Source organism: Hippopotamus amphibius, chromosome 9, assembly GCF_030028045.1.
Source record: "Hippopotamus amphibius kiboko isolate mHipAmp2 chromosome 9, mHipAmp2.hap2, whole genome shotgun sequence".
NCBI classification, from domain to species: domain Eukaryota; kingdom Metazoa; phylum Chordata; class Mammalia; order Artiodactyla; family Hippopotamidae; genus Hippopotamus; species Hippopotamus amphibius.
Window position 1 is genome coordinate 18,612,944 of NC_080194.1, and position 24,983 is coordinate 18,637,926.

Below are 24,983 nucleotides of genomic sequence, written 5' to 3' on the forward strand. Positions count from 1 at the left end.
AAGACAAATTAGTGTAAATTATCTTCCAAAGCTAATATACAAGGTGTTATGAGAATAAAGACATGACAGTCAAGTGGAGATCTGAAGATTGAGTAGAATTTACTTAGAAGGGTAAAAGTCATTGCAGGCAGAAAAAATAGCTTGTGAGAAGGCCAAGTGGAGGGAGAGAATATGGTCTATCAGAGCATGTACGTGATGGTCAATTGGGCTGGACCAAGGAGGATTTGCTCTATGGCTATTCTTGGCTTCCCTTCAAATTTCTGCTTCCCTTATAGTTTTGTAAAGTCTTCCAAAAACATCTCATTACATTAGGGTGTAGAGATGGACCTTCCAAAGCCATAATATGTAGTATCAGCAACCATGTAGGAGGAAGCAGAGGGAAGCAACTAGGTACCTAATGGATCTGAAAAATTCTCAAATCACTAGCCGATTTTCACTGGAAAGTGCAGTAGGGCAATTTGAGAATGGCAATTAAATCTGGGAGGGGATTTTCACATTCCAGTATAGCTGAGTACAAGAGGTCTATGGTAAGGAATTGGAGTAGTCTGGGCCCCATGAACTCTAAAAACTTAGCAGCCAAACACCCTTCTATGATAAAGCTTCCTTCTGAGAAAAAGACCCTAAATTGAGCATTACAGGGACAAAGTAAAAAGGTCTAGATGAAAGTAAAGAAGGACTGAGAGGTCTGAGAATATTATTGGCCATAATTTTGAAATATAGCTTAAAACCATAAATTACAAAAGGTTTCTGAATCATATCTTCCTTTAATAGTTAAGAAAAAGATTTCATATAAAAATTAGCAACATAAGGGATTTCCCTGGCAGTCCAGTGGTTGAGACTCCACGCTTCCACTGCAGGGAGCATGGGTTCGATCCCTGGTCAGGGAATTAAGATCTTTCACACCTTGCGGCATGGCCAAAAAAAAAAAAAAAGAAAAGAAAGGAAAGCAAAAAGCTGCTAAAAATTAGTGACATAAAAATCATTAAGGTTTACTCTCACTTTTTTTTAAAGGAAAGAATAAACAGCAAAATAGCACACCTACAGAAAACATGTGCCAGAGGATATGCCTCCAAAGGATGAAAAATACTGTATTATATTTTTTCCCATTTTTCTCTTTTCTACTTATAGCTACTTCTAATGGATCCAGAAGACTTTGGTACAATATATGAAAGAATAACTTACATCAAAATTAGAAACTAAAAAATGGGGTGATACATTCAGAAAAGAAAAAAATAAAAATCATTAAAAAAATGAAGACTAAACTAGAAGGAATACAAGATCAAATAAGCATAACAAATAATGCCTTTAGATAGCTAGAGGATAAAAGGGAGGAAAAGCTTAAATGTTAAAAAAAGGAAGAGATAAGAAGGATTTGAGAGAAAGTAACAAATTAAGAGGATAGGCAAAGAAGATTTAATATGTAAATAACAGGTGTCCTCAAAAGAAGAAACCCAAAATAAAGAACAGCACAAATTCTAAAAACTACAATTCAAAAAATTCTTAAGATTAAAAAAATTATATTTGAAACTGTACATTGATAGATCGACCCATATACTCTGTGAAAAAGTTACAGTGATCTTTAAAGAAAAAAAATCTTTTGGGAATCTAGGTAAAAATATCAAATTACTTATAAGGAAAGGGAAATTAGATTACCAATAAAACCATACTGACATATTAGAGATGCTATAAGCCAAGAATTTGATATTTAGCCAAGCTGATTTTCAAGTATAAAGGTCTTAAGTTACTTTCAATATGCACGAATTCACAGAATATTGTTCCCATGAGTTCTTCCCGAAAAATTTACGAGAGAATGGGCTTCAGGTGACCAAAGTGAATAGAAATACATTGACGTAGCACTGGTGCTGATTAATAAATTTATATTTACACGTAGAACTAATTGTAGGTAAGGAAAAAAAGATATCAGAAAACTAAAAAGTTGGGAGACCAAAGTGCCATGCTAAGGGAGTCACACTTGGGTGATAATACTTGAAACCAGAAAACATGTAAGTGAATATGGTAGTGAATACCTTAAAGTTCAGGGGAGCTATTACATGTGGGGAGAAAAGAGAGGTTTGCGATTGGTTAGGATCTGTGGATGAGTTATAGAGTGGCGGGCAATGTTCCATTTCTTGACCTGGATGGTATTTAAGAGTGTTTGCCTTAGTAATTCATTAAGCTATACATTTGTTTTATGTGCTTTTTCTGTATCTATATTATAGTCTACCATGAGAAGCAGTTTTCGAAAATTTATATTTAAAGGTTAATAATACTCCCAACAATAAAAAGGAAGACAGGCAATGATAGGAAGATGACAGCTACCTCTAAAAACATAAAGAAAAGTGTTACAGCAAAAGTTCCAAAGGCCTTCAGTATGAAAAACTTAGAATGCAGTACAGTGCAAAAAAAAATCTATGAGAATTTCACATTAAGCATATTTAATAGTTTTTTAGGGGGTGGGAGGAAAATTGTGCTTAATCTATTGCATCAGAACAAGAATTGGATGCTAGTTTAGATTATTAATATGAAATATTAAAATATATACTTTATCTTCTCTTGCGACAAGTTCTCTCTGTCAACTGTCATTTTCCCTTCGCATAAACAGTTGGCTATAATTTGAATTTAATAGAGGGGAAGGGAATTAATATTCTGGTACTATTATTACAGTTTAGTGTGAGTACTTTCCACATAATCCTGTCAAATTATTCCCTTGTGTCTGGGCTAGCAATATGAGTAGAAGGCACATTTGATCGTCAACAATTATTACGGCATTAGGAACTATGGGAATATGGTAATAACAGCAACCCCCCAGTGCAGCATGGGGTAAACGAAAGATTGCAGACTGTTGAGTTAAATAAACCTGAGTTTGCAGCTGATTCTTCTGCCTCAGTTTCCCTACCTTTAAAATGGGGATAACAATTCTTATCAGAATTGTCAAGATTCCAAGCTCATGACAGTAAAGCATGGAGCTCAATACTTAGCACATAAAAAGTGCTTAATAGAAAATTATTTTCTCCCATCCCAATAACAGCAGCTGCCTGTCTTGGCTGCACAGAGTATAACCAAGGAGGTAATGGGGACCGGAGGGCTTGTGGAAAAGCAACTGCCTTACTAGGGCAGCTTATAAATTTCCTTCAGTGAGTTCTAGAGGAGCATGAGACAGAAATTATTTTTCCTTTCATTCATGAGATGACCTCATACTCAAGTGGTTTTGCTGGCAGCTACTTTACTTCGAAACCTAATATTACAAGAGGAACTCCAGGGACTGGCTCTTGGCTGATAACATAAACTGGGATTCACAATGGCAGAAGGACATAGCTTGTTACTCTGCTTGGGAAACCCTCATACTCAGAAGAACACACGTTTTAAAGCTTCCCCCCATCCCCAATCCTCAAATACTGTATCAGTACTAAATCTAAAACAACTCATTAAGAAATCTCAGTGTAAATTTTTCACAAAGTAGGATGAAATTACAACTCAATTCAGAACTCAGATAAGTTTTCTTTGTTTTCTTCCCAAGTCTGAATTGCTTCCTTGTTGGTTTTTCCTGACTCAGAAGCCATTTTTATTCAAGAAGGGCTGTGCGGTTTTCTCAAGCAATTTCTTAGCTAGAAACTTCAGCAAAATGGGTAAACTTGTTTTTTCTTTCCCTGTTCAGTCCCCACACTTCACAAATGTTTTCTAGTAACATATCAAGCAAGTAGCTGTTTCAAAGTCAGATTTGGAGGAAGTACTAATGGTAGGAGCAATTTCTAAGGGGCCAGGTGCCAAAGAATAATCATATTTTTCACTCATACGTCCTCAATCTCTAATGCAAGTTAATGTGTGAAATGCTGCTGGGCTGGCTTACAGAAATGCTAGCAGAAATCCAGTGAGTGCTGGAAAGGAGATATACTTGTTCTCCCCAGAGGCCATTTCAATATTGTTAATTCTTAACTGGCCTGGCTGGTGTATTTGACAAACAGCCCAATAGAAACATTTGCTATTTGACATTATTTTATTCATCTGATGAAGCCTGCGTTCAAGGCACTTATGCAGATGCAAAACTCAACAAGTAATAGTAGCATTTTTATATTTTTCCAGCAAATTTTCATCCAAAGGCCTCAAAGGGTATGATAGGTATTAAAACACTCCCTTAGAAAGAGAAGCAAGTCCTCAGTAGAGGAGAATCATAGAACTCTGGTAAATTACATGAGACGTTTAGACGAACTTCTCATCTACAAATAGCTGGTGGTGAAGCCATGATTAAGCTCTGCTTCCCTATTGGTCCTGATGGAAGCTCTCTGGGCAGTAAGGCAATACAGATACTCTGGGGCATTGGGTCCTCAGTTCTTTCCTAAACTTTTTGGAAGGAAGTGTTTCAAAGTATTTATTTATATTTTTCCACTACAGTTTGTGGCCTTATACGTTTTATTCAGCATTTATATAGCTTTCATGCTTGTTTCCACAAGATAAAAATTGACTAACAAGATTCATAAATTTATTTCCTTTTACCTCTTTTTTCTCATTGTCTCTCACTGTCTTTATTTTATTCCTGATGTTAGTGTTTCAGAAAAATATATTTTAAAATTTTCACCTGATTATTCTTCTTAGTCTAATCCTTGTTACGTGTGTTACTGCATCTCACTTGTGCTAGAAAATAAAACATTCTTAGAAAGAAGAAGAAAGAACTGAACTTCTGGGCTCTGATCTGGAAAATAGGAGTTTTGCTAGCTAAGGCTGAAATTTGTATTTTCTTCTGTTTGACTTTCTGATGAGTTGTTCACAAGGTTAATTTTCTAAGGACTGATAAATGTTGACAACGCTAAGAAAGAATTTCTGATGTCTTGACCAAATGGAATTTCTCCATATCATAGCCTACATTCCCTTTCATTAACGTTTCCTGAGAGATAAGTGTATTTGATGCACCAAGCTAGTACTAAAGATAATCCTGAGCAGGCCACCGTTTCTGCCTGCAAGGAGCTCAATATAATGGTGGCAATGGCAATGAGATACACGTGCCTTATTTTCAAAGGTTATCCTGGCTAGTAGTCACAAGCAAGACAGCTAGTTAATACATAATACTAGTGGTAAACACTTAAAAAAATATGATGTTGAATCCTCCTCCCCCACCCCATCTCTGTGTGTCTCTCTCTCTCTCACACACACACACATACACACACAGTATATATAAATAAGAATACCCTGATCTCACTAGTTTATTTAGTTGTCCAACTAATTAGAGAAGAAATTCTCAGGTTATGCTAATGCCTTTTTAGGGAAGAGCATCTGAACTTCTTGTTGTTGTCTTATAATTATAGTCTCAAAAGATGATGACCAGCAAATATTACAACTTGGCAAACAAATGGTAGTGATTTCTTACGGTAGAGTAGTTTATTTTCTTTCACACTGCATATATTATCCCTAAAAGTGGAATCTTCCACCGGAAACAGAAATTGCCTAATCAGATATTAGGACTATATATGGGAGAGAGGGGAATTTCCACCCCTCTTTCTGGATGGGCCGTTCAGAATGCAAAACTGGCTCCTAGCATGAGGAGTAAAGCACTTATTTTGTTTTCTTGTAACGCCTGGGCATGGGGATGAGGTGCTGGTAGCGATCTCACAGAGCTGAGGCTGGGAGAGGGTTCCCTTCCTTAGAGCTGCAGAGGCTGCCAGATCAAGGGAGGATGTAGCAGGGATGTAGTGGGGATCAAGGGTGGTTGGAACAGAGGAGGAGAAAGATTAGTAGGTGAAGTACGAACTTCACGAAGGGCCAAAAAGCAGCCAAAATCAGAGGAGGACTTGAACAGGTTGTTTGTAGACAGAACAAAGGCCGGGAGATGGAAAAGCAAGGGAGATGCATGCAAGAAAGAAGGTGTTAAGTAGGAAGAGAGGGAAGCAATCTGAGCAAAGTGGGAAAGGAACTATGGCTATAGTTGTTCCCTACCAGCTCTCTTTGATGGATAAAATGGTTTTCATCTAAATTGGGCTAGCTTGGGTTGGGGAAGAGGAGCTGTATGGAATTATATAGTCATAATTAAATATGTATGGATTAATGTCACATCTGTTTATACAGTGGTAGCCTGTGTAAGTTTGAGGAGTCTGGCTTCATTCTCTCTAGCTGCCATATTGATAGCTGCATATCACCCCATCTTCACCATGCTTTCACCAGGCGGGAGAGCATCACCCTTCAGCTATGTGCTACCTTTTAACTACTATTGGTAATGCTTTGACTGTCTTGTTGCCTCATTTGTAATGCCAAAGTCCAGGGCTACTTTACAGTTTGTTTCTTGGTTTTATGGAATATTTATTGTTCCAGATTATCTAGATGAAGTCAACTCAACTATTTACATTTACCCATATACAACAATCACCAAAGATAATTTTCCATAAATAAGAAACCCACATCTAGTTCAGAACAAAACACCTGGCACGGTGCCTTGCACGTGGTAAAGTATTCAAGGCTGGTTGCTGCACGCATGAGCAGCACAACAGTACCACCAACCAAGACTTTCTCCTCCATGGATAGTGATTTCCTTTCTTTCAGATTTACTCTGTGGGATGCATTTCGAATGCATTATTCTAACTTGGCATAATCATTGAAGATGGCAGTGGAGTGTAGTTTATAATGATTGTTTCCCATTGGGTTAAATTATGTCATAAAATTCAGATAAATTTCTTCAACAAAGAAATGACCCAGAAAGCTATGTTAATTCCTTTATTTTTGCGAGCGGTGGGGGTGGTGGTCGTCAGGGACTTGGGATGAGGCTTTTGTCCTCACTCTGTAAAAACTACATGCCCAAGCCAAAGGTTTAAATCCTCCTGAAGAGGTTATCTTTTTATATACTGCTTCACCTGTATATATATTTGACAAAACTGGTAATGGGAGTTTCTTTACCAACTCTTACTCTTTTCTCCCAGGAAAGATTTTATCATTAAGGCAGTAAAGTTACTGAGCATTTCACATGGCTGCATGAAAAAATATTGCCTAGATGATGTACTGTCAAATATCACAAGTATCTGAGAAAATACAGCTGTAGAAAATGATGTAAACTTTTATCCTCACAAATATGGCCATTTTGATTTAGTAGGTGAACATAATTTTATAATATGAAATGCTCTAATAATTATTGCATTCACCAACTGATGTATAGTCCTTTAACATCTAGGTGTGAATTTATTCATTAAACATTTATTCCTTGCTCTCCATATACTAAGACTACAGAAAGTTCTGGAATCTACTCTTTTTATTTATCCAACCAAGAATTTAACAATGGAGACGATAGCGAAAACCCCAGAACAGATATTATAATTCTCAGTTTATACCCATGCAATTCAAATTCTCTAAACTAGTAACCCTATTTGAATGGAAAAGTACTAGATGGGTATTGGTTTCCCAAGGCAAACATGTGTGAAATAGCACCAAGCTATTATTGTTTTTGGCATCTAAGCAAGAGCAGAAACCAGGCTCCTTGAAAAATCTACCCGGAAAACAAAGTTTACCTTTCACATTCCCCACTTTCCTTTCTCTGTCCCTCTCCTATTTTTGGCAGTCCCTCTTCTCCATTATTTATTGCCTTCATTTATTCTTTCCGTTCACTCACTCACCAACCAGTTATTTTTCAAACAAGAGTAAGGCCAGTGGAGAAACAAAGATATGAAAGGGAGAGACCCTCTCTAAGGCAGCTACTGATTCTGTTATAGAGATAAGTCATGTCCAGTCACTACCAGAGTACAAAGACAAACATGACAAGAGCCATTTAGTCTACATAACTGTGAGAGTTCAGAGGATGTAAAGAACCCAAACTCTATGCTAACTGAGACCTGCCTTCTCTTGACCTACCCTTCGTCTCAACCAGAGGCTTATGACCTTTGCTACAAATGAGTATCACCGTCAGAGTTTCTAAAATTCCTGATACCCAGGCCAAATCCAAGTCCTGTTAAAAAAAATTTCTGGAGATGGGACCCAGATGTCAGTATTTTTTAAATTGGCTATTCCACTGTGCAGCCTAGGTTGAGAAACATTGTCCTAAATATTTCTTCTTTTTTAAACCTCATGTTACCCTAACTTCAATATAGAAAAGGCAAATAACTTTGGGGAAAATAGTCACTTTTCTCATTCTGACAAACCCCCCAAAACAAATAAGCAAACAAACAAATTCAAAGCTACAACAACAACAACAAAGCTGTTCTCTTCTGTAAGTTCTTGAGGTAGAGAATTAGAAATTACCAAAACAATAAAAAATAAAAAAAGAGATCTTGGTAATCATTGGTGAAAGAAGCAGTAAGATGGAAAGAAAGGCGTTTCCTGGAGTGTGGTATAGTTTGGGAGATTTAGGGAAGAAATGTGATCATCTGCTGAAGGTGAGATTGAGTAGGTAACCTATGTGGTCAGATGCAAAGATCTTGGACAAAGGGAATGGAAGAGTAGTATGAGGTCTGATTTGTTTTGACAACAAACCTTTAGTATTTATTCAAATAAATTTCAAAGTATTAGATCAGTGGCCAAATTATTAAGCCTTTTTAGGATTTGTAACAACAAAACAAAACAAAACACAAGTCATAAATCAGGACTAAGAATCTGACCCTTAACATGATGGATGGGGGTGGAAGTTAGGGAACCATAACAAAGAGCCCCCAAATTTGGTCACCGTAATGAAATTGTGAAATATGTTGGCATCGATGCAAAAAGTCTGTTGTCAGCAAATAAAAACGAAGTAAAACAACTTAGAAGATATTTGAAGTGTTCTGTTTCCCTCCAGTGCCTGAAAGCATCTTTTCCATGTTCTTCCTTCATAGTTTGATTGATACTGAGATAGATTAGAAAGCCCAGGGATGGGACAGACACAGATTCCAACTCTGGTTCCTTATTCACTAACTGTGGAAACTTGGGGTTGTAGTTTAATTCTCTGGGCTTCAGCTTCCTCATCAGTGAACTCAGGGATAATATCTATTTTAGAAACTTGTGAAAAATAAATTAAGAGCAAATAATACAGTTGGGGGTCTTAATAATTTCAAGACTCTTTCCTTTGTCTGTTGTTGCTGCTGTAATCTGGAAGGCAGTTGAAATTCTTACAGATGTAGGTGAGATAAAATTTTGTATGACACAAACCTGCTAATGGTAAAAGTGAGTTCTTGGGCTGGGGGTGGGGTGGGGACTGGGTCCAAGCCTGAACATGATAGAGTCTTCTGCCATGAATAAACTTGCTCAAATCATTAGCAGCAAGTGACTGAATATTTTTGACCTTCTATTTACCTACAGAAGAGGTCTTGCTCTAGATTAGCAAACCTAGGGGCAAAGTCAAAGGCTAGCAAAGCCCTTGCCTACCTGAGGCAGAATGGGGGTAGAATTTGTGAAACTGGAGAGTGAGAACATGCTCTCTTCAGGGCTCAGCCTTTTCTTCCCTCTAGCAGGTTGTTAGCAAGCAGGGGTTTAAGCTCAGTTGTTGCTACATTTGATTTTTTGAAAAAAGTCAGATTCATATTTAATGTAAAATCTCCCAGTTTTTAAGTGTTGATGACTAATTCCATTTTCTTTCAGCATCACGTGGGCCAAACAAAACACATCTGAATGCCGCCTGTGTGCTACCAGTTTGTAACCTTTGCATTTTGAAGGTTCTTTTCACTTTTAGTGCCCTCTACTCTGAGCCCAAGAATAAGTGTATTCATCGCAAAAGACAGGCTCACCCTAAAGATTAGAAATACAGCCATACCCCAACTTCCAGATAGTTTTTCCTGTTGCTAGTGTTTTATTATCCACAATTAATGTTACCTTCCAGGCAATTCTTATGCAAACAGCCTCTTGTTCCAAAGTTAAAATCGGTTATATTTCCTGTTACTTGCTAAAGTGCATAGACTCAATTTTCTGCATGTTAGTTTTATCTAACACATCTGGTGGCTGATTTCATTTCCCCAGGGCCTAACTTAATTTTTGTGCCAACTCTTGGGAGGTAAAACTTTAATAAACTTTCACATTTGTAAAGCTGAATATTTTTAAAGCGTCTTAGAGAAACAGTCTTCTGTCCTACTTGTTATGGACTGAATTGTGTCCTCCCCAAATTCAAATGATGAAGCCCTAACCTTCAGTGTAACTATATTCAGAGAAAGGGCCTTCAAGGAGGTGATAAGGGTAAACTGAAACCTTTTTTTGTTTTTGACCAGGGATTGAACCCAGGCCCTCTCCAGTGTGGATTGCCAGGAAATTCCCAGTTAAATGAAATCTTAAGGGTGGGGCCCTAATCCAATAGGACTGGTGTCCTTATAAGAAGAAGAGATACCAGGAGTACAAGTACCCCGAGGAAAGGCCAGATGAAGATGCAGTGAGAAAGTGGCCAACTGCAAGTCAGGAAGAGAACGCTTACTGTGAACCAAACCTGCCAGCACCTTGATCTTGGACTTCTGGCCTTCAGAACCGTGAGGAAATAAACTTCTGTTATTTAAGCCACCCAGTCTATGGTATTCTGTGTGGCGGCCCTAGCAAACTAATCCTCCACCTTTAGCTATCCTGTCTTTGGCGTCTGATGTCATTCCAGTCATTCTCAGAGAAATCCCATTTTTATTCCCATCTGACTTCCCGTTCAAGACATTATGGAATGAAATTGAGTTATTTGTAGTGAGGTAGATGGACCTAGAGTCTGTCATACAGAGTGAAGTAAGTCAGAAAGAGAAAAACAAACACTGTATGCTAATGTATATATATGGAATCTAAAAAAAAATGGTGATGAACCTAGTATGGGGCAAGAATAAAGATGCAGATGTAGAGAACAGACTTGAAGACATAGGGGCAGGGGGAGGCAAAGAGGAAGCTGGGAAGAAGTGAGAGAGTAGCATTGATATATAAACACTACCAAATGTAAAATAGATAGCTAGTAGGAGGCTGCTGCATAACACAGGGAGATCAACTCGATGATGGGTGATGACTTAGAGGGGTGGGATAGCAGGGTGGGAAGGAATCGAGGGAGGGAGGGGATATATGTATAAATACACCTGATTCACTTTGCAGAAACTGATGTAACGGTGTAAAGCAATTATATTCCAATAAAGAGCTAAAAAAAAAAAAGAAAAAAAGACATTATGGAAATTCTTATATCATCAATCAAAAGAGTCCTTGTCTAGAAAATATGCCAAATGCTATATATGATGGTAGAATACCAACTCTTTGGTGACTTACCCATAAAATGTGAGATAAAGGAAACCAATCCTTTTCCCGAGTTTTAAAATTTCTCCTCGTTTGTCAGCTGCTCCTGTGAGTCGCACTATACCCACTTTCTTGAGACTTGAGAGCCACCTGTATGCCTGCTCATCATCTTTTAAAACATCTTCAAAATCCAGAGTAGGTAGCTGGAACTCTGAGTCCCAGTACTGACATTCTGTGAATTAAGAAAAAGAAGAAACCAGATGGGATTGCACTTTTAACATATAATGAGAACCTCAGAGAAGGGACTAGTTCATTGAAGATGACCTCTGATCTATCATGGAATTGATTAAATTTCAGTCATATTAGAAATGCCCAAACTACTGGCTCTTCTTCCCTGGAGCCAGGCCAGTCTACTCTATGCCTCCTGCCTGCAACTGTGCAAGACCCATGACAGGTATTCACTATAGCACGTTTGTCAAGAGAATGTTGTTTAGCTTGTGGATGGCTTTTGATACACATGTCCTTAGGGCTTCTCTACGTGGACATTGCTTGGAAATAGCCCTGAAATATTGTGTATTTTAACAGCCAAGTTATATTACTCAATTCCAAATAGAGATAAAATCAGAATGATGTGCTAGAACAGTGTATGCCTATCCCTAGGGGTGGGAGGGTGTGTTTGCCATGGTAGGAACTGCTCCTTCTTCCTCTTATTTTACCTGATAAGAAGCTTTCTCTGGGGTCAGCTTGTTCATGGGAGTCAGCAAAAGCTGTCCATGGGGAGGAAAAGATGAAAGTTGTGCTCATGGCATGCATAGACCCTTTGGTGACAATGCCATGTAAGAAAAAGTCAAATGCCTTTCTTAGTTCTCTGATTCCTCATGATTAATTGCTCATAAAAATGTTTACGTGAAGAAAACAGAAAGGAAAACAAATGTAGAAAATAATTTGCTTACAAATCAGGATCTCTCAAAGGAGGATGAACACAGAGGAAATGTAATTTTGCCAAGGAAAATATCTCAGATATTGACAACTGCACTGAGGAAAGACCACTGTAGCTAATCCACTTGATTTCTTCATTTTGGGTGAAAGAATTTGCCTTAGGAAGGCAAGCCTTCCTAACAAGTGACAAAATGAGATCTTATGATCTCAAAACCATCCTGTGCAATGCCTCCCTTTTTTAACTGGGGAATATATGTCATGTTACAGAAAACAACTGCAAAGCTCCCAGTTTAAGACAAAGGAACAGGTCATTGTTCCCTTGTAGTAGTTGTAGATTTGAAATAATTTCTTCTTTGATGTCAACATGGCTGTTTCTGTAGAACCAGGCATTTCTTAGGAGTCAAATATTGGTTTACTAGTAGCAAAGATACTTACAGGTGCAGGAAGCCACTTCCTCATCTCCCACCAGTGAGCTGCATTAGGACATTCGCAGGAGTGAGTAGGTGTGTGTGTGGGGAAGAACTAATCAGATTATAAATGCATATGTTGCCAGAGTTTGCATAATATTGCATAATGCATAATGAGGCAGAATTTTTCAGGGCCTAAATTGCAAACCCTAAATGAGGCTTCCCTAGCAGTTGCGTTCACTGTTTTGGACTTTGTTAATATTCTTCAGTATTGAATACATCCATAGGCCCAACTGACTGACTGTATCTTCTCAGGAAGTTGAGTTTATATTCAGCCACTGGTTTCTAATTTTTGTTTTAACTCCTCTCTCTGCAGGACTAACCATAACTGCAAGAACTATAGCCTTTCCTGCTCCTTTTTTTTTCAGTGTTGCTTATCAAGTGCTTTCAACATTTGAGAAAATCTTAGAAAAAAATTTTTTAACATAAAATAAACTGCATATATTTAGAGTGTACAATTTGGTATTTTTTTCCTTATTAGTAATGTATACATGGCAATCCCAATCTCCCATTTCATTCCCCCCAACCTCCCCACTTTCCCCACTTGGTGTCCATATGTTTGTTCTCTACATCTGTGTCTATTTCTGCCTTGCAAACCGGAGAAAACCTTAGAAATTGATATTAAACTAATTCAGCTTGGCAAAGAAAAGCAGCTCAGCACATGGGCCATGTTGTTTATGTGTTTAAAGTGATAACAGTGGGGTGTGAAGGATTTGGGATATAATCATAATTGGTTTTGGAGGGTAGATGGTGTAAAATACAGGTTCTTGATCTTCCTTGATTCTATTAGCTACCCAATAATTATTTGTTGGCTTATTGTTTCAATGTCTAATATTTTATCATGTCTTAAGATGCTGTGATAGACAGTATGTTTTCAGGAACTCACAGTCTATGGGAGACTTGGACATGAAAAATGATAATTGAAACATAATATGGTTGATGCTATAGCTGAAGTACGTTCAGGATACTAGGGAGATATCAGTTTTCTGATCCCTTATCTAATCCTTCTACAATGCCAGCTACTCTTTTGTATGCATGAAGTTCTCCAGGTCTGTCCTTCATGCCTTAACTATTTCTTCTAAAATCAAATGGAGTTGGTTTTATGGGCCCAGCACGCTTCTGCTGCACCACTCTGCTCTCTAATGTGAGTTGGTTTTATTTGAAAGAGCTTCTGTTCAAAGAGGCAATCTACTTGACTTTTTTTCAATATTGGATTATAAGGTTGTTTGCTTTGCCACGCCCATTTGCCCTTTGCATTTAAGTCTCCAGATTGTAATATCTGATACTAATCAAAAGGGTCTGCAAAAAGAAGGTGATAAATGTCATAAATATTGCTTACTGACTACCTAGCTAGAAAAGTCATTTGGCTTCCAGTTAAGAGAAAAATTTCCTGGGCAAAATATCAGTGTTAAAGACATAAATAATGAATCACTATCTCCTTTTTCCAAAGCTTACACCTAAGTAGATTCTGTGCCTGACACGTAGAAAGTATTCAGCAAAGATTTTTAAGATTCACTCAGAATCTTAAAAAATATTGAAAACAGCTTTAAGCTTGCTGAGCCCCAAATGAAAGTTGTATGTCTATAGAGTATTAGAGGTGAATGAGAGGTTGGAGACTTATCTGACATTTTTACATTGGCTTTAGGATTTCCCATCAGCATGGGTTCTTATTACTGGATAAAAAGGTCATCTAAACTACAGCTGAGGATTCCCCTAGTTCTTGGGCACTGTGATGATCTGGCCAAGGGCAAATTTTTCATTCCTGTGTAGACTGTTAGACGGATTAGCTATGGTCTACATGGCCATCTATAGCAATGTGTTGTCTTTATTACAAAGGGTTAAGTAATTTATTGATGAGCCTTTGTTGTAACATTTAAAAGAAAGGTCTTTTGTCCTATTGACAGCAAACCAGCCTGGAGAGATAGTATGGTCTAGACTGCAGTATTGTCAAATAGAACAGATGAAGGAAATATTCTCTATCTGTACCATCCAGTACAATTGCTGCTAACAACATGAGGCTATCGAGACTTGGCATGTGGCTAATGGAACTAAGGAACTAATTTTTTTCCTTCATTTAATTCAAACTGATTTAAACTTACACTTAAGTAATCACATGTCACTGATACTGTATGAAACAGCACCTGAATAGAATAAAGGACATGGAGCTAAAGAGGCCTCGGTTTGAGTCATTGTCTTGCCTTTTACCAGCTTGTTTTTTTGTCTTTTGTTTGATCCTCCATCTCTTAAGTTATAAAATAACCATACTTATGTTTACCTTGTAGGTCATATGTTGACCATGCAATGAGATTATGCAAGGAGCCTGGTACAGTGCCTGGCACATAGTAGATTAATAATAATAATATTATTATAATGTAATAATAATATAATGGACTGATAATAATAATATAATAATATAACAATAATATAATTTGGCTTATATAAGCCTAATGACATATAATAATATAATAATTAATATTTGCTGAATACTTTCTATGTGTCAGGCACAGTGCTAGGTGCTCTCCATACATTATTTCTTTTAATATCCATAATAAGTATATGGGATAGATGCTTTCAGTGTTCCCATGTTACAGACAAGGGAATAGAGATCCAAGTCTTGCAGCTAATGACTTGCAGAGCTAGTTAGGCAAATTCAGGTGAGCAATTCCGAAGTCTGTAATTTCAACAACACAGAAAATAAACATTTGATGCCTTGAAATACTGTTGTCACATGTATTTTGAAGTTCTGTGTCTGAATGTCCACAGCTTATTCTATCCCTTACAAAGGAAATCTACTTTCTAGATGAAAAAGAAAGCAAGGCAAGTTACCATTAGGAACACTTTGTTTGGACGTGTTCAAGCATGACTGTTTAAAGATAAACCTTGGCTTCCAGTCAGGATTTTAAATGCATGAAAAACTTTATGGCTAGGTTTCACAGCACAACTCTGCAACAACATTGCTATTCATTGCTTTTGTGAAATGAACCAAGGCTTAAAAATCAGCTAGCATCTTTTTTAAAAAATTTATGCCAGTATATGTCAGTGTTCCAGGCCAGTTTGGTTTTACTTAAGGCTATTATCACTTTCCAGAGAGTTTCGGTGACTGTGTAGCAGGGAAATGTAATAAATGGAGATAGAAAAAACACTTTCACAAGATGTAAATATTTTCAAAACTTTTGTATTTTGAGCACTTTGTGGATTCAAGAAGGATCTGCTTAAGACACACATTATATGCATCTATATATATTTATATCATATTTTAATGAATTTTTGTTTCTACATGAGTCATTTTCCCGCTATAGAACAACACACGCGTGTGTGCACTCTCAAACACACATGTTCATACACACACGATATTCTTTGTTCTAAAAATACAGAATGAGTTAGATTCTTTTAATACATATGTTACTCTTTACAAGTGTAAAATTAACCATATTCACACAAAGACTCAGTATAAAGCTCAGTATAAGTTTGTTCATACCATACATAGCATAGTCTGTGCTAGAAATAATTTCAAATTCATAGGATTTTGTTATCAGGGTTGGTCACAATATCTTTTAAGTTCTACAAAGTTTACAGCTTTCCAACCATAGCTCCCATTTTGGTATGCCTTGGCAGGAGCTTTGCAAAAATCAGTGACCAAGGACCACAGCCCATCACAGAACCTGTCCCCTAATACAAGCCACTCACGGACTCGGCTATGCCAAATGTGACTTTCAGAGAAAGCTGAAAACTAACCAGTTTTCAAATTCATCAAAACATCCCTAATATAAAATAGTCTGATTTTCTGGGGGAAATAAAGTACATCTTAATAAATCTGACCAGTAGGATCATTCTGTGATACCTGGGCAGAAACTCTGACATTGAAAAAGTAATTTAGACATATTTTCCCAGTCTCCTCCAACTGTAAAACATCACTACTGGGGACCATAGGAAAACACATTGGCCTAGAGTAAATTATGTGTCAGATGAATACATTAAAAGCAAATTTAAATTTCACACTTGGGTATGGATACATAAACAGTATGGAAAATGACGGAATATTTAAGGCATGAACCACCCTTTCTAATTTAACTTATGGCCTTGCTAATAAATACTTCCTTGAACATATGCTTCACACATCATAAAATTTATGAACAGGCTACATGCTGGCTTTCAAGAAACCATTTGTACAAGGCTTCCTTTTCAGGGTTAAGCCTCACATTCCTGGATCCTGAGTTGTATTTCAAAAAAGGAAAAGACACAAAGAAGCTCTTCAGTTAAAGATTCATGAGTGCAGCATTCAGGGTTACAACGTGTTATTTCAGGACTTTAGGACCTTTTGTCCACCTGCACAGAACTGTGCTGCTGGCTCTGAAACAGCTCATCTAATGTGCTGAGGATCAGCTGATCGCTTACTATCTTTTCCTACAAATATCTTGCAGGGGCCCAGCCAGAATCAAAACCTGACCCCCAGATTTTGCAGCTTTAAGTCTCTTCTCTGCACTAAGGAAATCCTGCCCTCTTTGGAAATTCTTTAACCCCTTGTCTAGTGAACTCGACATGCCTTTCAAGATTCTGGTCACTTGTCCTTTTTAGATTCAGATCTTCCAGAAGCTGACCCGCAGATATGGATTTGAATGCAAGCAATTTACTAAGGAGGTCTCCCTGGAGATACCAATAGGAGGTGGGGAAGTGAGACAGGGGAGCAGGCCTCTGGAAGGTGTTTTAATGAACGGGTTACTGCTTTTGCAGCTGGGGCTCAGCACTGCTGGACCTCATGGCAACCCTATAGGCTACACTTCAGATTCAGAGTTGTCCCACCCAGGGGCGAGGAAGCTGAGCTGCAGAGGCCATCCACACCCACCCATTATTGCTTGAGAGCTGCTTCTGGGCGTTCACTCCTGGGTCTTTTTGGCCTTCCCTGAGTGTTGCCAAGAGTGCTCCCTCAGGCAGAGAGAACCCTCCAGGAAAGTGGTAGGCTTGCAATCGGAAGCTGCTGGCATGTACAGGAAGAGTGCTGAGGAGCTCTGATGGAGCAGTGACAGCCTCTGCAATGCCCTCCTTCAGGATCTGTAAGACTGTGTTAGATGGCTGCCTACGGTGGTCCCAGCATCAATCCACACTTCAGTCCCAGTGCTCACCATGTCACGCAGAAAGAATCTTTCCCTTACTCCACATGCATTTGTCGAAAGCTGGGCTATGCTAAAGAGATGTCATTAGTGAATAAAAATAGATGTGACTGCTGCCCTTGGGAGAGAGAAAATGAATAAACAAGGAAGCAAAGAAATAAATACATAAAAATAAACATTGTAGCAAATGCTATGGGTGTAATAAATGGCAAATAAATATCGACAAACAATTACTGGGAGTAGGATGGAGAACCTATTGAGACATGGCGCTTAAGAAAGGTCTAATTGAAAAGATGCTACTTAAGCCACATCCTGAGGGGTGAGAGAAGCCAGTCATGCAAAAGGCAGGGAAAGAGTGTCCAGGAAGGAAGAGAGGTTATCTCTTAGCTTGTTGGAGGAATTCAAAGTCACTGAGGTTAGGACCTATGAGACAAAGAGGTGGGTGTCGCAGATGAAGTGAAAAAGTAAGCAAGTGTGGGTCAGGTAGGTCCTCATCTTTCTCTCTCTCTTCCACTGTACACTCCTTGCAAACTATAGAGATCCTGTCATTTATCTTTATTTCTTCACCACCGTTGTCCCTTACTCTTCCTCCCCCTGGTACACAGCCCAGGGCTTGCACCCACTAGCTTTTCCGAAAACCACTATGTTCTGTATCCTAAAAAAAATCTTTGCTTATTTCCTACTGATGACTGGAAACTAGAAGCAACCACAGAAAAAGGAGTGTCTGAGCACACTTTAGTATTTTAAAAGATGGAGAAATCCATAAAACCTTTCATCTAGGTAATAATCTCACCAAACTTGAAAAGTCTCCTTGAGAGTGTACAAAATATGCTTCTGAACAAGTTTATGTTGCTTGAAAGAAGAGAAACACAGTTTTGTTTTGAACTATTAAATACCCAGTAATATACATATGCTCAGCCCTATGACAAGAGTGACCATCTAGTTGGAAAAAACAAGAACACATGAAATAATGAAGTGGCACTAAAAGGCAGTGTGTGATAAACACTTGAAAAAATGAGAGTGAACACTTATTGGACATTTATAATTCCAGGCACCCTTCTAAGTAGTTTACATGGAATGATGCATGTAATTCTCACAACAACCCCCTAATAGAGGTTCTATTATTGTCCCCACGTTATAGATGAGACAGGCATCAAGATCTTATCAAAGTTATGCAACATCACACAGCTAATATAGGTCAGAGCTGGGATTCCCTCATGAAGAACTAGACTCTGGATATTCGGAAAAAAATCTGTTGAAGGAGAACAAGCACTAAAGGAGTTTGAGAAGGGAGATTGTTATCTGAGACTTCCTTAGAGTCAGGAGGACAAACAGAAAATTCAGATTTAGGCTCTGTCCTTATTGTGACTCTCCCCTCTGATGTCCATAAGAAGGTTATAGAACACCCTCTTGATGGCTTCTAATTAACCGGCACTCATCTCCCCATGGAGCAGACCATTCTGGTTGCAGATGCTCCCATCAGCACCATCTTCTTCCTTATGCAGAGGCACATCTACCTCTGTCACCTTCTTTTAGGCACTGATTCTGGGCGCTCCAGAATCACACAGAATACGGCAGTCTTGGAGATGTGTAAAAAGACAGCCGCTGAGCTAAGTTTTTCTTCCCAAGGCTAAATAGCCTCTTTCTCACCCATATTTTTCATGTTTTATGCCTCCCAAGCCCCATCCTACCCTCTCTGCTCTCCTCTGGATAATGATTTCAAGTTTGCTGCTGCCCCATAACAGCCTAGGCATCTCAAATCAGACATACTACTACAGGTGTGATCTGGCCATGCCTGCATGGTGGGCTCGCTACTACATTTTTATTTATGCAGCCTAAATCTAATTAACCTTTTTTTTTTTTCTTTTTGGCTCAGTCTCAAGTCTGTTGACGCATATTAACTTTTCATTCAACCAAAACGTGTAAGAACTGCTGCTCAGCTAAGTCTTCATTTCCAAAGCTAGTTCATTGAGAACGTACTAAGCACATATAGAGGTGAGGATGCGGGTCCAATCTGATAGTGACTTTGTGTCAAAGTTCATAACTCAGGGTTTGAAGGGGACAGATCTGGATTCAAGTCTGAATTCTTAAACCTTCCATCTATATGACTTTCAGAAATTGATGCGTTCTCTCAGTTCAATTTCTTCATCTGGAAAATATAGAGTTAAACAACTCTGCAGGGTTGTTGGGAAATTTAAATGAGATGATATCTAGAAAGAACTTGACATAGTGTACCTAATTAAATCGCAGTTGAACCAGAGCAGCCAAATGTAGCTGGAGGAAAACACACCGTGATGACCAATTTTATTGTACATCTATTAATCTCTGTCTCATACTCCCCCTGGTTGACTGTTTTTTCTCACGTTCTCTATCCTCAAACTTTCCACACTTTCTCCCCCTACTCATACTTAGCTGACAGCTTTGCTTCCTATTTCAGTAAAAAATTAGAAGGACTCAGAAGAGATTTCCATACACCCCATCACCACATCGACCAACCTGCCTGTGTCCAAGTCCTTATCACCGCTTGATATGTTGTAGATAAATTTTTAAATTTTGTGATCTCTCTCTCTACCAAAATGTAAATTCCCCAGGGACAGAATCTTTTGTTCATTACTGCATCCCCAGTACCTAGAACAGCGTGCGGTACATAGCTGACACTCATTAAATACTTGCTAAATAAATTATAATGCATGCAAGATGTTTGATAAATGGTACCTGTTACTAATATTAGTTATTTCTCTGGACTCCAATTATCTAACAGGGAAGGCAGTCAAATACACTGACACTGACCCTTCAATGCAATAGTTGCAGTGACACAGAAGGAGAAGCCAGCAAAAATTGCTGCGAGCACGTAAAAGAGGGCGAGGATGAGAGAAAGGCATTCAGCAGATGCTCTTCAGTTAAATCTTGGCTCTGCTACTTCTTTGTCTCTTTGATTTTGGACTAGTTACTTAATTTTATCAGCCTCATTTTCCTCGTGTGTAAAATGCTTACAATAATGTTGCCTTTGTAAAGTTGTTGCTAGGATTCAATAGAGCAATACTTTGAGCTCAGTGCCTGGCATACAGCAATGCTTTAAAAATATGAAGAAGGAAGACTGGCAAAGAAGTAGGTGAAGAGGTGGGGGCAGGGAAGAGGGCCTACGATGTTGGTAGTTCAGACAGAGGGTCGGTGGTGGAGGTAGTGAGATGTGGTTGGATTCTGGATTGTTTTGGTAATAGGGCTAGTAGATTTTCTTGACACATTGGGTGTGAAGTATAAGAGATAATGAGGGGTCTAGGATGATCTTGCTGCCTGAGAGATGAAGTTGTCATCAACCAAGGTGGGAAAGACTGTGTGTGAAGCAGGATTCTCTAAGACCAGGTGCTCCCATCAGAGGATTCACCTTTCCTCTGGTTTTCCTCATTTTTTCTCATTGCTCCAAGTAAATCACTTTACAAATCTCCTTTTTGGTTGTCGCTCATATATCGTGCTTGGTCAGTTTATTCTGGGCTAGAAATTTGCATCATGCCCCACTGAAGTCAGAGCTTAGAGACTGCTTCCTCCTTGTATGAGCACATTGTTCTCTTTAGATACCTTTCCTCTATCTTCCTTATTGATATTATCTCATATTATATGTTTATGAGACTGTATCTAGATGGGTCTGGAATGTTTTTCATCCAAGTATCTAGGTTTGCACATGGAATACATCTACTGAGTGCTGGTGTTTTTATCTGTAGCGATCCTTAACTAACTAGTAGACGACACACCACTCTTCCCCAAGTTTGCTGATCATCCCAGCTTCAGTAAACATTTTTCCAGCCCTGACTGGAATCAGGATCATAGTTGACCAGTCTTTTCATTGCCTTCCTTAGTATTATTTAAAGGAAACTATCTGTCAGGTAGATAACAATTTGGCCTAGACTTCAAACCAATGTCTGAATGACTAAAATCCTTTTTGTGGCAATAATTCACCTCTGAGTCACTCTCAAGTGTTCAACCGAGATTATAACATGATTATTCTTCAAGTAAGGGGAACTCATGCCTAAGACGTGCTCATGCCACGGTTGTTTCTCTCTCCTGTCCTCACCTAAGTGCTCTTTACTATGCCTCTGCTACGTTCATGGCTCTGTAAGTAGAAGGAGAAGGGGAGGGAAAGGACCTAATAGGGTCTGAGCATCCACAGTGTGCCAGGCGCTAAGCTAAACACAGTACTTACATTTTTCCATTTATTCTTCACATCCCAGAGCTGAGAGGCACTGCCTCTTTTACACATGGAAAAAGTGAGAGTCAGATCATTTATGACACTAAGTCAAGTTCACAGAGCAGAAAGTCAAAGCCCCTCTGCTGACCCCAAAGCCATTCTCCTTTCACAACACTGTTGTTTCATGGGGGAAGCGCATTCTTGGCAGTCCACATTCTTTCACTTTCTCTCTTAACAAATTCTAACAGAATTCTTTTGGAAAAATATATATGCTTCCATTGTTATATTATAGCCTTGCATTTCAGTGTTACCAGTGAAATTATGTCCATTTCCTGGGCTTGCTTTCTTTCTGGTCTGTATTTTGTAGTTTGACATAGGGATAAATATAAATATAGGTGAGAACTGTTCGTAAAGGGCTTCTTTGGGATGTGAATTGGACCTTGCAGGATAGAGAGGTGAAGTTTGGCCAGACAGAAAGAATAGAATAAGTGATCTGGGAAACTAGCAGAGTTTGGACAAAAGTAAGAATCCACATGTGGGATGATTAAAAAGTTCCAGGGAAGACTTTGGACTTTAATGTGTTGCAGTGAAACACCAGAGCTGGGGGGAAGAGGGATGATGGCGGACATCAGGAAGATTACCCTGCAGAGCTGTGCAAGCTGGGAGTGAACACAGAGGCCATGTCATTCCAGTAATTCAATGTGAGATAATAAAAGGCTTCAACTAAGTTGTTGGCAAGAAGGACAATCTGTACAAATTTCCCCCACTAAAACCTTTGGAATGTCAGTCTTCTCTGGGCAAACAGGCAATATGCATGGAAGCTTGACAGCTGATGGAAAAAAAGGAGGAAGAATTTTACTAATAGGATTGTACATTTTTTTTCTTATTTTGTAAATTGATATACTGTTAAAGTGGGTCAAGAAGCCTCTTAAGGCTGTTCTCTACAGTTATTTACAACTGCTTTCAACGGAACCTTGTGAAGATGAAGCGAGTTAATATGTAAAGTGCAACATTGTTTTTCTCTTCCCATGATGCTACTCAAGGCGGTAAGTAGGTACCAGGTACCATTTCTATCCTGCAGATAAAGATTTGAGGGCATAGAAAGCTTAAGTAAATTGCTCAAGATCACAAGCCTAGCAAGACCTAGGTTCAAGAGCACTTTTATTTTCAGTGCTATATTGCTCTTTTGATTAAGAGCAAAGTTACAAGTTGAGAAAAATACAGAATTTTGAGGAAAAGAATAAAGTTAGAGAATGGAGTAGTGATTAAAATTTTTTTTTATCTATTTTGCTCGGCTAAATATTAGGCAAATCAACAGAATGGGTAAATAGCAACATCAAAATTCTTTTTAAAAATCATTTTTTTCCTACAGGGATAGAGAAATTTAAAAAGAAATTAAAAATCATTTTTTTTTCCATGGGCATGTTTGAAAGTTTGGGACTGGAATCTTAAGGAAGAAATTTAAGTATGATGAAGATATCTACTATCCCAAAACTATAGTTACTCTGCCGTATTCTGCCATCTTGAAGAACAAAGTAGAACCAGAAGTGAGAACAATCGTTTTTTAATCAGTTGTCTTTTTTTTTTTTTGGTTAGTGAATCTCCTGATGTGTAGGCACTAGCAAAAATGGCAAGCTAAATTTTAACTTATGTGTAGGTTTGGTAAAAGTGAAGCCAGCATATAAAGCAATCCAACTTTACTTCTTGAAATTGCCACACTTTGGAATTTTCTAAATTTATAAATTCTAAATTTGCAGCCCAATTGCCAATGTTATAAAACTTATTCCTGGGCTGTAAGAAAAAGTAAGTCTTGTTTGTGAGAAATGGAAGATTTTCACTCACTGAAAAAAGCCCATTCTACCTTGTTTGAAAATAAAAAGGAAAAGAAATAAATTTACTTTAGTGTAACTCTGGAAAATAACTTTTCCAAGAATAAGACAAGTTAGTATATTTTTTCTTAATTTTTGATGTGGTAAGTATACTGAAAAAATATGAAAACGAAATAGTGTGTAATAATTCTTGCTTACAATAGATTTGCTTTAGGTTCTCAAAAATATCCTCAGGCTTTTTCAAGGCTTTTAAAGATAGGAGCTTTTGAAGACACCAGCTTTTCAAAATACTATTTCACACTAACATTGGATAATGATATGATACTTTGTTTTATGATGCTGAGTAATAAAAAATGATTTTTAAAAAAGAATATAATTAATGTTTCTTACCTAAAAGTTTTAAAAAGTAATAGATGTAGTGCACACGCCTTTTTTCCCCCCAGTATTTCTGTAATGTATCTAGTTGTAAAATAGACTTATCTTTAATATTGACACTTTTCTCTGAGTAGATAGTTATGTATTTCCTAGCTGGAAGTAGGATGGAGATGAGAAAAGGCAAAAGAAAAAGGATCTGACCTAGAGTTTACAAGTGGAAGCAAAAACTAGGCAGATGGCTGTGGGAACAACCTCTAGATTTGGAGCCTCTGCTGGGTACACAGCACTGCAGGGTACTTTTCAGGCTGTGAATCTCCCATTTTGGACTCACTGACTCACAGTCCATGGAGGGATATTAGACCCTTTAGACCTCATGCCCACGTTTACCAAGTACAATGCAGAAACTGAGTGGGATAACAAATGAGACGTAATTCAGAAAAGAACAAGACACGTTGGAAGACATCACTGTGGCACAGAGAAAAAGTGAAGCAAAATATGCAGTTGTAAACTCACAAGCATCTAAGATACCTGTATTCATTTCATCAAAACCCCAAAGACATTTCTCTGAAAGTCAATAGGTTCATTTCACTTATGGCAGGCAAAACAGAACAGAGACTTGCTTCTTAAACATATGAGGACTTTGAATCATTTTCCCACCTGTGCATCAGAGAGTGTGAGCCTGGATGACCTCAGGGAAGGAATTTTTATAAGGTCTTTCTTGGGAAGGGAATGCATTTGGGTACGTGACATGGTGGCTTGATTGCTCAGATGCAGCTGTTTTAACAGAGCTCTTCTGAAGCCCTTCTGACCTGGCAGCTCTGATACAGCTGGAACATTCTAAGGCAGCTTGAAAGAAACAACCTCCCAGTCCTTTTTATAATTACCAATTAATATGTGGAACAAATACCCTCACTCCATCCCAGACATGCACTGCAGATTGCCACCTCTGGGGGCTTAAGAATGGGTG

At 38.3% G+C, this 24,983-nt stretch overlaps 1 protein-coding gene across 2 annotated transcripts in view; it reads right to left on the reverse strand.

Annotated features, from left to right (window-relative positions):
* Positions 1 to 24,983, reverse strand: part of BBOX1 (gamma-butyrobetaine hydroxylase 1) — a 60,115-nt gene that overhangs the window by 23,383 nt on the left and 11,749 nt on the right. For both annotated transcript variants that reach the window (XM_057747327.1, XM_057747326.1), the window contains one exon: positions 11,149 to 11,347. In XM_057747327.1, coding sequence (XP_057603310.1) covers positions 11,149 to 11,347 — 199 coding nt within the window. The remainder of the gene's footprint in view (positions 1 to 11,148; positions 11,348 to 24,983) is intronic.